The 13,862-nt window shown below is 35.4% G+C and overlaps 1 protein-coding gene across 1 annotated transcript in view; it reads left to right on the top strand.

Moving 5' to 3' along the window:
- The window catches only part of ZDHHC17 (zDHHC palmitoyltransferase 17), a 74,072-nt gene that overhangs the window by 47,381 nt on the left and 12,829 nt on the right, over positions 1-13,862 (top strand). Inside the window, exons 8-11 of the mRNA XM_086480182.1 lie at positions 1,203-1,328; positions 2,611-2,753; positions 5,147-5,247; positions 11,670-11,794. Coding sequence (XP_086336308.1) covers positions 1,203-1,328; positions 2,611-2,753; positions 5,147-5,247; positions 11,670-11,794 — 495 coding nt within the window. The remainder of the gene's footprint in view (positions 1-1,202; positions 1,329-2,610; positions 2,754-5,146; positions 5,248-11,669; positions 11,795-13,862) is intronic.

Genomic DNA, 13,862 nt, shown 5'->3' with positions numbered 1-13,862 from the left:
TCTGTAGTCTGTGCTATTTACTCTCCTTTTAGAGATTTGGAGCAAGATTTCAAAGGCAAAAATGACAGTTAAGTACTCAATTCCCATTGTCTTTCTATGGGATGTAGGTAGCTAACTGTACTTTTTAATCTTTGAAATCTCTTCTGTCTATAGTAATTATTGCCCTTTCTGGGTAATTTCAGTTTCTGGTACCTGTCTCACTTTTTTTTTAGGAGGGGGCCGAGCGATGGAGGATTCAGCCATTTTTCAAGCCTCCATGAATGGTTTGTTTAGGAGGGGAGTTAACTCCAGTAGAAGAGAGGAGGAGTCAAATGCAAAACTGAAGCTGGAGGTACCTGCAATTGGTTGTCTCTTGCCTCCTCTATAATTTTAGACCCAGTCAATAACTTTTATTTAGCTCTCTTCCTAAATGTTCAAAAAGCAATAAAATCAAATCAGTTTGATAGGCACCTTTGGGCCCTGTCTTTCTCTCTGTGTCTCTCTTTTGCTTTGTATGTCAGTCCTCTCTGAAAGCAGGGAAGGAGAAAGCATGGACCATTGCTGGCTTAGCACCCAAAGTATGTGAAGAACAAGCTAAGCATAAAAGCTCAGAGTTTTGGAATAAGTTGGACATGAGCAATCAGTTTATTCTTTCCTGTTTTCTTCCTAAGACTTCGGTAACTGAGATGAATATAAGAACATTAATAGAAAAAATTCCTTATCAAAACATTTCACGATATTAGTAACTTCACTCTGCCAAAAAGGCAGAGAGTTAACTGAGAAGCCATGCTTTAGACTGGGAGAGTTTCCATGATCCAGTGGGTCACGAGTTCTTATTCTTTGCTTGATTTCTGCTGCCTGTCAATAGCTGAGGGGAAAGCACAGTCTTTCATTTACGGACTAGTAGACTGTGTGTAGAACAATGAAGCACAGATGTGTTATGCTAAAGGCAACAGTTATTGCTGTGTCAGGACATAAATATCATCAGATCACACTTTTAATATTCTGCTTGTCCACGCATGTACAGTTTTGAGAGAATGAAAAAGACCAAAAGGAATGAATGATGTTTGATGTCAAGTAAGCTGCAGAGCAAAGAGTATGGCAGAATGTAGCTTAAACTGATTTAAAATGTATATTTTTACCTGCCAATTTTCTGTTTCGAAAGTGCCCTTAATGCATTTTATTTTTAAATTGGATGTTTCCCACTTTTATACACCTGGCAGGGAGAATCACCACTTGATCTAGCAAAACAGAGGAAAAACGTTTGGATGATCAATCACTTACAGGAAGCAAGACAGGCAAAGGGATATGACAGTCCATCTTTTCTGAGAAAACTAAAAGCTGATAAGGTAAGAAGTAGTGTAACATGTAAATCAGTATTACTGCTGCTGTTGGTTTGGGGGGGTGTGTGTTTGTTTAAGGTAAGCAGTTCAGTACTGTGGTTTCCATTTCCCCACATTTCAGTTGTAGAAAACATCTTCTTGTTATGACAGAAGTAATTGCAAAAGAAGAAGAAGAAAAAAAAAAGCTTTACTCAAGGCAGGAGAAAAGAAAACCCTGAGTCTCCACATAGTTAACTTTAGTTTTTGTGCTAACTAAACTTTAGGAAAGTACCATGTGGTCTGGTATTTTTTGGGATAGGCAAGACTTTCCCAAAGCTGACTCTTAAGTATCTAAGGAAAAAGGCATTTTAGATATCATGAACTCTGATCTCCTCTCTAATTATGGAGTGTTTTGTGTTGAATGAAAGAAGCAGTCAGTCTTGGCAGTATAATGTGATACATGAATCTCTAACGTGGAGGCCTTTTTCTTCTGAGGTTATTATTTAATACTGCAGGTAGGAGGAAACAAGAAATGAGGGTAAAAAGTGTATCATGTTGCTCTAGGATGAAGAACTGTCTATTTGCCTATAGTTTGAGAACCTACATAGAGTTAGTATTTTCTTACCATGCATAATTGTGCTGGATATTAAGTATTCCTATCACTGATTTGCTATAAATCCTTGATTTAAAGATACATTGCATCTTGATGATTAAAGCACTGGCTACAGCCTGTCTTTAACCCTGTGGTAATATAATAATGCGGTGATTATTGACTGTAAGTGGTTTGTGCATTGCATTATGTGTACATGTGCATTATGACTGTCCTTTGGATATCTGGAAAGAGTTCAGTGCCTTAACCAGGAATTATCCCCACATAGTATAAACCAAAAAGGACCTATCTTTCTTCATATGTGCTTCAGTATGATTTTATCTATTACTTAAGTAATTTCAGTCTAAAGTTCACTGAGATTACCATGTGCTGTTGTAGTAGTTTATACACTTTGACAGGTCTTGTAAAAGGGCTACAGTTGTCTTTAGTCTTAACAGAAAGGTCTCTACAATACCGTTCTTCTAAAATAAATAAAATTATTGATTTGCTATAAAATCGTAAGAAGATTTTTTTTTCTTGACCATACATTGGAGATAAGTAAATACAGGAAATTACAAAAATTTATGAAGGTTCCTCCCCCTATGTCAAGCTTCCTGCAAATTTATTTAAGTTTTTGTGACTGTCCTTTTTATTGTAGAATGTTATTATGCAGCCTGTTCCTAAAAATAGAATTACTTACTGATATTTGTTTCTATATAGGAATTCCGTCAGAAGGTGATGCTGGGGACTCCTTTCCTAGTAATTTGGCTGGTTGGGTTTATAGCAGACCTAGACATTGATTCTTGGCTCATTAAAGGGCTGATGTATGGTGGCGTTTGGGCTATGGTGCAGTTTCTTTCAAAGTAAGTGTTTTGCCAGGACGCTGTCTGTTTAGTGTGCACACAAGAAGTGTTTTGCTGACATCTTTATTGGATAACTAATCTTAGCTTTCTATCTTATGTGTGGGGTTTTTGACATGCAACATTTATTTTCTGTTGGAATTTTTTTAATTACTTTTTCTGGGAAAGATCTTGTGCAACTTTAGCTCTTGTAATGCTCTGTTGTCTTGCAAATAGCCATGGAATTGCCTTGGGTGGATATCACTGAGGTAATCGAAGCTAGCAGCAGAACAGAAATTCAGTCATTCTCCAGAGGAGGGTGCTGAATGTCTGTCTACAAAGAGTTATCAGCTCGAATTTTGAAGAAAACAGTCAAGCGAAAAGTTACTAGAAAGGAATAGAAAAAAATCTATGTGCAAGTTTGCTATTAAAACTTGTGGTTTTAGAATTTAAATACCCAAAAGCATCTGAAGAGGTTTATAGAGAAATGAAGTCAGAGTCAGGTTTTGTAGCTTCTGTTGTTGTGGAGGGGGGTGACTAAAAAAAGGATGCTTTCTAATAATGTTTTTCGTTTGTTACCTGATCATAAGAATTTTGGTTGTGTTTGTGATTAATTAATTATCTGTAAATGTGCGTGCATATGCGCGCGCACACACACACGCACGCAGGCATGCTCCCACAGATTTGCAAGATCTGTAAACTACTTCGTCTGTGCTTTGCTTTTCATTGTGGCATGTATAGAAGAACTTACCATACCTTCATACTTAGGTGCTTTCTGCTTTTCGAATGTCATGTTTATTAGAACCACTTGCTTCTCCTTCCTTCCTGTTTAAAGAGGAAAAGAAAATATATCTGTTCCTTAAACCAAGTTCATAGAATTTTAGCGAACTTAGTGCACCGGGAGGAAGCTGGGGAGTCATTAAACTTTTGCCTCTGCAGGATCTTGGAGATGATCTGTTCAGTCTTTTTGTCATCTCTGAGGCTCTTCAGTTTGCCTGACTCCTCCCACAAATAATTTATTTGGCAGTGCAAATCCTCAACCGCACTTCCTACAGGAAGGAAAGACAAGATTTCTTCTAGTTTCTCAAGATCTATATTTTGTTGAGTTTTGTATTTTTGACCTACCTGACAGGTATTCAGGGATAACATTCTTACTTTCTCTTATCCTCTGCTTAGTGTTTAATATAAATACTTTTTGAAGTGTTTTTCACAAAGCCCAGCTTTGAATGAAACTTTTGCTATTATTCTAGTAGTATTTCCTTTCCCTGTTGAATTTTAGCTAATCTTCTTATCTCTGTTTTCCTCCCTGCCCCTTTCACATACAAAAAAAATGCACAGAAATCACTGAAAGAGAGATTACTGCTGAGTAACTACTGTGTGCCCAAATGCATATTCACTTACTACTCATCATCTTAGATCATCTTCCTTATAGGATTTTCTCAAAAGACCCAAGCAACTTCCATTAGAGAAGAGACAGTTGCTGCAAGGGAGTAAAGGAGTGAAATGGAAGCTACTCGGTGCACACGTTTGTCTGTGGCAGCCCTGAGGGCAGCACTAGGACAAAAAGCAAAATGCATGAATGTAAGAACGTTTAGTCAGATGATGGAAGAAGTTTTATTTCAAGTAGTTTAGCAGTTTAAACTGTGACTTTTGATACGTTTAGCGATTTTTTTTTTCTTGAATATGGAGTAACCTAGTCACCTAGTTTGTCTCAATTATATTCAACTTTATTCGGAATAGTCTTTAAAATGCAAGGGTATGAGAAGGTGAAAAGAATTCTGGTGGCTTTTTTTTTTTTTAATTAAAGCAGCAGCTTTCTATCTTAGAACTTGACAAATCTAGTGATACGGGAAATGACTTAATCTGGGGTTTTTTCTAACTTTCTATTGGCAACTGTAACAGAAACAAAAGATTCAAGAATCCGAAGTATTTCAAGTGTAGGCTGATAACACCAAGGTCTCTTAAGCTTTTTGCTTATTGAAGTAATTTTAACATGTAATTTTCATGGGTTTCCAAAATATCCTTAGCACTGAAATCTCGTAAGTCAGTGTGGTTTGCAACCACTATCCACGTAGACTAGGAATCTCCCAGGTTTGTAACTGCTTTCACAGGGTAGTTTTAGCATGAGTATTTATTGATTTCATCTTTTTTGTCCGGTTCTTGACATTCACTTCAAAAGTAAATGTATACATTTTAATTAAATAACTTTCAGTAATGACCCTTCATCTGGACAGGTTGAAAAAGGGAATTTCTCATGAACTTTGAAGGTAAAAGTGAAGAAAATGGTTTTTATGGTGTATTTTGCATTATCCCATATAGTACATATTTTAATGGGAAGTGTTTTTTCAGAAGCAGTAGTTTAGGATTTACATTTTATAAGTCAACACTTATCATGTGACATTGCTCCAACTTTACAGGTCATTCTTTGATCACTCCATGCACAGTGCACTGCCTCTTGGAATATACTTGGCAACGAAATTCTGGATGTATGTTACGTGGTTCTTCTGGTTTTGGAATGATATCCTTTTTTATGTACAGTAATAAGCAATATTTGTTCATGTTAGTAGTACGAGGTAATACCTCAATATATATCCCACATATAAGAGTAAGTAAACTAGTTAAAGTGGCCATCTCCATTAAACATTGCTTTCTGCATTGATGGTAATTATTTTATCACTTTAAAAATGTGCATGCTATTGTTTGCTTTGCTTCAATAAGGGAAAGATTTTCCTCAAAACTGGCTTACAGTAATGTGCAAAATTTCCTGTGCTTTACCAGTTTCCTAAGTGGAGGAAATGTAAGCAACTCTGTAAAGTATGCTCTGGCTGTGAGGTGACAAGGTGTAACTGACTGTGTTTTTAAAGACTCTGCTTTTCTGAACTGCAGTAGGTAATTTCATGGTATATACCAATTCCAGTGGAATTCTCTTTATAGTTAGTTCTTCCTAAAGAATTTGCAAATTCCATTTCATGCAACTGCAGATACATTTGTTAACTGTATTTTCAATTTTTGAAGATGTGTGTATTAACAATACTAGATTATAGAGATTCAGCATATGCCCATCTTTTTATGTGTTTGGCTGTCTGCCTAGGTATGAACTTTTCGTACTCACAGGGTTAGAAATTATTTCACAGTTCACTGAGAATGTCAGTTAGCCACCTTAAGGAAATAGATTCAAATTTTTAAACAGCTTTCTTGGGCATTGTAATTACAATAACCAAGAAAACATAGAGATTTAATGTTTTATTGAATGTTTAATACAGTTCTTATAGTTGTAAATAGTTGATGTAATCTTAATATTTATGATGGATGTTGGCTTGACTTTTCTAGAAACTGGTTTTGTTTTCGTCCTCAAGGGAGTTACCATGAAATAGGATAGTAGCAGTGCAACCCTTTTATCATCTTGTTAATATGTTCTCGAACCTTAGCTAAATAAGCCTCACATTTTTGGATTGAGAACAGAGAGGAGATCCTGCTTCCATGCTGCCTTTGGCTTCCATGCTGACTGTGTTTGCAAAGGTGCTCCTGTGAGTAATAGCAGTCCCACGTGACTGGAGATGACTGCTATTTCATGTTTAAAAAAACTGAAACTGAAAGTCCAGTAGCTGTTAAGTAAATAAAATAAAATAAAATAGAATTCTGTCAATATTAGCATGAATATGTCTTGAAATAGTTAGTTATTTAGAAATGCTAATTCTGCCACTACTACTACCACTCTCTCTGCCTGGCCTGATTTTCTATGGTTTTACTCAATTAAATTTACTAGTAACTGCAGAATGAGGAAAGCAAGTAGAAAATGAATATGAAAAACATTTTAAAAAGCAGTAGCTAAAAATGAAGGTATACTTTTCCAGCTTTATGGAGTGGAATAGAACTGTCTAAAGATGTCGTGTCTCTAGACTGAGGTTGGTTTTCTGTTCTTTTTGTTAAGGGAACCTAACTTTTGGCAAATAGTAAAATGGAGGTTTCCGAGGCAGTTATAACTACTGCACCATCTCACTTCTGAATCTCAGCTCTCCATACTTTGTAGTTTTTCTTTAGAAACTCATCTTTGCTAATGCTACTGCATGTTTTGGGTTGCATATGTTGCGCTACTGTGAAATGCTATTTGGTACTAACGTAATATCAGCGTGAACCGAATCTAAGAATGTGCACAACTTTGATTTAAAGTCCTTGACCGTATTAAAACGGCTGCACAGCCAACACAACTTGATGATGGCCTCTATCTTGATGTAGAAATCTGTCCCTTAAAGCTGGCAAATTGTTAGATTTTTATTCTGAAGCTCATATTTTCTTCGTATTTGTACCAACTTGCTTAGATTTTTATTTCTGTTAGCGGTTCTGATTAATGTAACTTGGAGTTTGGAGGAGTTTTTGTCACTGAATAATGTTCATTGTCCACTAGAAGTAGTAGCCACAGACAATTAATTACCCCAATAAAGTCTGCCTTCAGAATGCCAATAAAATACTGTTCTGCTGTTGTAATTTAAGGTAGGTGCCTCAAAATCTTTGCAACAGTCTTTTTGTAGACAGAAGTAGTAGTCTAAAAACTTCAGTTACTAATTGCTTTCATTAGAGCTGACACAATTCTCTGACAAGCAGTTTTAGAGACTTAGTGCTTGAGGCCATCTTCCTTTAATTGGTGATTTTTAATTGGAAGTCTTTGTAATAAGATTCCAAATTCATTCTTCTCTGGAAAATTGCCCTGTAGCTTTATTGGAAAAAAGAAATTGCATGCGTGCTCTATTTTTATAGCATGAGGCACAGCATTGTGGTTGGAGAAGGGATTCTTGTATTTTTACAGCTTTATATGATTACTTACAGCTAACCAGAGTACTACTTTATACTCTGTAATGTTCAAGTGATAAAACCGGTCCTGGTAATTTTCACAAATTCTGACCATCTTTTGCTCAGGAAAAAAGTTTCCAACCTTAAACAGCTATCCTGAATTGCCTTACTGGAACTTTATATTGTAAATAATATCAAGGTATTAATTGCTTCAGGTGTCACTTTAATGCTCAGGTGTTTGATAAGAATTTTCTTTTCATGTAGATACGTTGAAGGTGTCTGGAAGATCATCTGGTTTTCTGGGTTTAATCCCAATGAGACAGAAAAGGGCAGTCGAAATAATGTATCATAACGAACAAACAAAACTGAAGATTAGCAGTGCATGTTCTTGAATTTCAGGGTGGTCACATGAGAAATAAGTCTATAAATTCTAAGACTTAATGATGTGTCTTCTAAAAGACCAATCTTGAAAGTAAATGCAAAGATTTTAGATTAATCTAGTGTACTGAATTTTTGTAAATGTTTCCATTCAATTGGGTTTTTCTCAGCACCTTCTAAGTCTGGTATATCTGTTAAAATAGAAATCCTATTCGTGCTGAGAATGAGGAAGTTATGATCCGTGTATTTATGGATATGTGAGTCTATGGTCCTATGCTTCCCTGCTACTGTCTGCTGCTTCCCTTTAATTGTATTTTGCCCATAACAAAGGGTAGTTATGTCTTGCTCTGTTACTGTATTCTAATCTACTGTTTGTAGAGTAGGAGGAAAATACTCTCAAAAGTCACACACTAAATCACTGTATTTTAATTTAGTTGTATTTTTGAAGGAAATAAGAAGGATTTAAAAGTGCTCTTTTAATAACGTGTGACTAGATTTTTCACATTTCATTCTTTTTCATTAACATTTATAGATGGAATGTTCTCTTGTGTACTGTAAAAGTTCAGGGCACACATACCGAGTTCATTCAGTTGTTCGTGCAGTCTTTTCAGTTCCAGCTGAAAAAATAGTGCCTGTTATGTCAGAAGATTCTTATACTGCTCTGTTTTTCTAAGATATCGGGGTTTGCTGTAACCCAAAATATTCACAGTATTTTTTTTTTTTTTCCTGCCGCTTCCATTTGGTGCAAACGGGAGTGTGCAGTTTTCGTTAAGCTTTTTTGGTATAGCTTATTACTTGCAATGCTGAGATGGTGAGATGATGTAAGCCAATTTATAATTTTTAAAACAATTTATCATTGACTAACACTGTATTGATTATCATATTTCAAACATACTGCATATATTGATGGGGTTTAGGTGAAAGAAAACAAACACTGTATGCTTTTTTAATTAGGGATCATTTTAAAAACTGTATGTGAGAGAATACATGATGATTTTCATGCTTTCATAAAGCTGTTACAATAGCATAGCGTTTTAAAAACTGTGACAAGACGATTGGTACCGTTATGCAGTTAAAAACAAAAAAACCCCGTTCATATTACCAAAATTAGCTTCAGCAAAAAGCCTTGCATGCAGAAAGAAGGAAGGCAGTAGCCATGTTTCTAGGGGAACCAAAGACCCCAAAAATCCAAACCCCAGACCCAGCTATCCAGAACTTCTGTTCCTGTGTCTAAATACTTTTTCTAAATTTAAAAAAAAAAAAAAAAAAATCTGGGGTGGGGGAATTAATGGGTTTTTTGCAAACTAATGGATTTTTAAAAAAATGTTAGATAAAAGATGGAGGTAGAGAGCTTTTGCAGAGCTTCAGTTGACTAAAAATGGATTTTGTCTAATAAATGCCTAGTCAAATGAGGCTTCTTGTGTAGCTATCTGCTATTACCTACCTGGAGTCTGTGGGGAGACTCTTATGCTCTCTCTGTATTTTATGGAGTAACATGGGGGAAGGGTAAGTTCAGAAAAATTCTGCATACTGAATTTCTACTCATGTGGCTTGGATTCACGGACGGCATCTTTATCACAAAGGTTGTCCAAATTTTAGTCAGTAAAAAAACAATTGCAAAAATTTAAGGTTATAAAAACCCTTTTACTGGATAGAAAATAAATTGCCTTTCCCCCTATCTTCTTTAACAGTCTAGACATGACGTATAGTAATTAGGAATGGGTCATACAGTTTTTTTCAGTTGTACCTTTATTGTTTGTAACAGATGTCTGATTAAGGTATTTTTAATGAAAAAACAGCATTCACTGTTGTGGCAATAACCCCGGTGATACTTTTAGTATTCAAAAGAAAATGTAATCCCTCTCTGGCTATACAAATAAGTCGAACCAGCTTATTGTTGGCAGCAGGTAATTTTAGAAGAAAAATAGAAAGATATTAGATTGTGTAAAATTAAAGTCAGAGCTTTTAATCTGTAACGTATCAAATAGAACTGTGAGTTTTAAGTTATAGTATAGCTGGTGGGTTTTTCCCCTCTGTTATAAACTTGCTGGAAACAGCTTGTTAGAGGAAAGATTAATTAGCCTTTAGTGAGTTAATACTAACATTCTACTATATATGGTACATGATTAAAATTGTAACTTAACTTGCCAATATTTTTTAATCAGAAATTCACAGCCGATTCCTCCTCCCAGCAGAAGGAAAGCAAAAGTTATTTGGGATACACTTCACATGAACAATGAAACTTTGTTAGCATTTCAGAAGTCAAAAAGAGGCCTTCATATTTCAGGGTTCTTTCACTACACAAGAGCAGTGTAGAAGGATTTGAGATACTTACTGTTACTTTATAGAAGTTCTGGGGGGATTTTAATTTAGTATTTGCATGTATATGTACCGTTGTTTATCAATGGTTTGTAATTTTTTTTGTTAATACTGTTTAATGCCTTCAATAAACATTTTCCCAAGAATACTTAACCAGAATAGAATATACTTGTAGATATATAGTAGAATATGTCTAAGCATCCAACTTCAAAATCCAATTTTTTCAAAGCATGCAAAAAATGTTTCTTTTGTTGTTTTTAAAGTCGTATATACCAATTAAGTACAGATTGCCACGTAATACTTGTTTTTAAGTGTTACATGCAGGGTTTTGTAATGCAAACACACAAAATTTTAAACTTCAATTACAGTAGAAGTTCTGATGACCACCAAAGTAGAGAGAAATACTCATCTAAGTTACTCAGAATATAGTGTAATGTTGGTGTGCAGTGATTTGTGCCTGAATAATAAGTGTCCTTTTTGCTTGGATAATGCTGTAGAGGCTTCTGCCACCACAGCTTTGTCAAATATGGCATCTCCTTGCAGTTATGACTGACAGCCGACAGGTGTCTTTAGTCAGGTTGGTCGGGTCTTTCGTAGGTTTATCAGATCAAGTAGGTTTCCACCTTTTATGGAAGAGGCATGTCTGAGGTATTTCGTTTTTCAACGTCATTGCTAAGAAATGTTTTAATTCACTGAAGAAATGTTGAGTGTTGTAAGAGTAGGCATGTTATACGGCAAGTCGTTCAACACAGGAAATATATTTTAAAACTGATGGTTAATTTCTGTCTTTATATGGTAATTGATTTTATAAACACTTCCAGAGAATGCTTAGTCCTGTGGTTTTGTAAGTATTAGATATATTAGTATGTTAAAAACAGCTTTCGTTGGTGTAAAATATGGGTATCGCCTTGTAATAGGACCAGGTTTCAGACAGTACCTTTCTTGGAGATAAGTGGTGTTGAGATGTGATTGCCCTGCAACGGTGATCAGTGCAACACAATTCCTTCTATGGCTAGAAACAGTCCTTGCTGTGCTCTAACGGGAATTTCAAGCCACTGAAGACATAGGCAGTCAAATGACGATCTTGTAAATAGAGCTCTGAAATGTTTATTGTGAAAACAGGAAATACTTTTAAGAAGATAAATTTCATGGAATTCCATTTATTTAAAAGGGAAAATAATTATAAAAATTGAACTACCATTATTCATTCTTTAGAAGGGTAAGTGCTTTAGAACTGCCTCATGGAGAACAGTGTTTTTACAAGTAAGTTTTCAAGTATGAGTAATAAAAATACTGAGTACCAAGTACAGCAGCAATGAATTTTGTTAATTTAGAAGCAGTAACTCAAGGGCATTTGTAAAAATTAAATTTATTTAAATTTTATTTCAGAATTATCAGTGAGTATTTTCAAGAGGAAATTTGGTTTTAAACTTTAGATTCCTTGACTTTAAACACATCTCAATTTTTTCTTTATACATCTTCCATTCCTTGCTAATAGTGTTGCACTTTTCTACAATTTTGGAAAATCCTGGAAATCTGATCCAGGAATCATCAAAGCCACGGAAGAACAAAAGAAAAAGGTAAAGCCATGAAATATGTGAAACTTGTTCTTCAGCAGCCTTCCACCAGTTGGTCAGAGTAGTTTGCTGTTAAGTAGGTGAAGTTTCAATAAATTATTGTATAACAAAAAGTCTAAAATGTTGAAAAGTCTTGTCCTCCAGGTTTCTTTTTTTCACGTTTGAAATATAAGTTCAAGTCTTACTGGTCCAAGTTGCATTTCGGTCATTTTGAGTAACAAAATAAAATTGCAACTTAAATTTTCAAGATAAAAAGTTTAGAAAGTGTTTGGGTGAAAATGAAAATATGATGTTTCAGAGTTTTGCCTTACTGAAACAAATAACCCATTATGGGGAAAGTGTTAGTTAATTTGATTTTATAAAAACTTTCCAAACTTTTAAGCACCTCTAATTTTCTTTGTGTCTAAAAGACTAACAAACGTTTTGAGGCTAAAACATTCAAAACCCTTTGCAATCTGGGGTGGGTTTTCATTTTGGTATAAATATTAGGGAAAATATGGATGATCTAATATATCTTTCTGAGACGTTATAACACTCTTATTAGCATTTCTCATTTCTTTTAAGTGCATAGTTCTCAGCAGCCAAACTGAGCATTGAATATGCCAAAATTATAGAAGCGGCAGAAGCTGCTTTGTTTGTTTCATTTTGGTTAAGTTTTGTAGAAGCTCACGTTCCACCAAAAGTGAGTCTTAAGCTTCTGATTCATTGTCATTTGTGGAAACATCCATGTAGATTGACATCAGACCACTTGGAATTATGACCTTATGTGGGAATGAAAATAAAATAGCTTTTAAAAAGGTCGTTGTGATAGCTTAAATGGTTCTTGTATTGTTCAGCAGGTTATAACTGAGTTGTTAGTCAATGTGCAGATTTTCTCTGCAAATTCCCTTTCTGTTGTTGCAAATTTGCCAAAAATTCCAGACTAAATTATCTTCCTTCAACTGGACTAAACTAAATAGAACAGTCAGCAACTGCACCTTGGTTTGGATTCAACAAATTGCACAAATACTCAATTAATTTGATCTACTTGCTTAAGTAGTTAAGTGTGATTACAAAAGCCTTGCTGAACTGGCTAAGAACTGTAGAATGCCACTTCTTCAGTCAGATGCATATGGCTAGGAATCTCTTGGCTATCTTACATTGCAGCCAACCAAATTATGAAATGATCTGTTATCAGGGGCATAAACCACTGTAGGGTGCGTGTCTTACCTTTCTGCAGCATACTGCTTTCTCATGTTTTTGTAATTGTCTCCAAATGTTTTATGCTGAGTTAGCCATTAGCTTTGGAATAAGCAACCAAAAAATTCTTTTAATTCCAGATGACCAAGTTAAGTATGTTTGGAAATGTGTAGTAAGCAACAATTTCAGATGTTTGTTCCACTGATATGTCATGTCCTTTCATCTGGGTTACAAACTAACTCAAGCGACTCTTAAAATCAGTAAATAAATAATAAATAAACAATTCCAAGTTTTCAAAATCAAATATTAATAGTTCAAAAGCACAGAAAATAGACCCAACGTTTACAAACCACGGAAATGTGGCTCTAACTTGAGTACGCCTGGGTCTCTATGTTATAATCTCTAAGGAGAGTTATATTAAAGTGGTTTGTCTGCTCTTGTTCAGTTCTGTTCTCTTGAGCTTTGGGGTCTTGCTTGTGGACAATACTGAACTCCAGTGCTGAGCATCACACCACGCACATTCCTTTGTATGTCTGGTTGGGGTTTTTTGCTTTCTGTTCGTCTGGTTTATTTGCAAAATTTACTCTTGCGAGGGAGCGCCTTTAATTTCAAGTTCTGTAGTAGGAACTATTAGAGCAGTGAGGGATGGCAGAGCGGGGTGAGAAAGGGACGTAGAGTACTGAAGTTGGCAAGCTGCAAGAGGGATATGGAAGGGCTTCTAATGGCAGTGGCTGGTTGGAGAGAGGATCTAAAGGGTTGTGGTGGTGGAGGCAGGAATACTGGGCCAATAGCAAATGGAAATACCACAAGTGAGGAGAAAAAGTAGTCCAACTTTCAGAGCTCAGAAGTGTTAGAAAACTGTAAAGATTGTTTCTCATTGACGTGAGATCAG

The sequence above is a fragment of the Leptosomus discolor genome, chromosome 1, assembly GCF_034619465.1.
Source record: "Leptosomus discolor isolate bLepDis1 chromosome 1, bLepDis1.hap2, whole genome shotgun sequence".
NCBI classification, from domain to species: Eukaryota; Metazoa; Chordata; class Aves; order Leptosomiformes; family Leptosomidae; genus Leptosomus; species Leptosomus discolor.
Note: the sequence above shows the minus strand (reverse complement) of the source record. Positions and strands in the feature narration are given on the sequence as shown.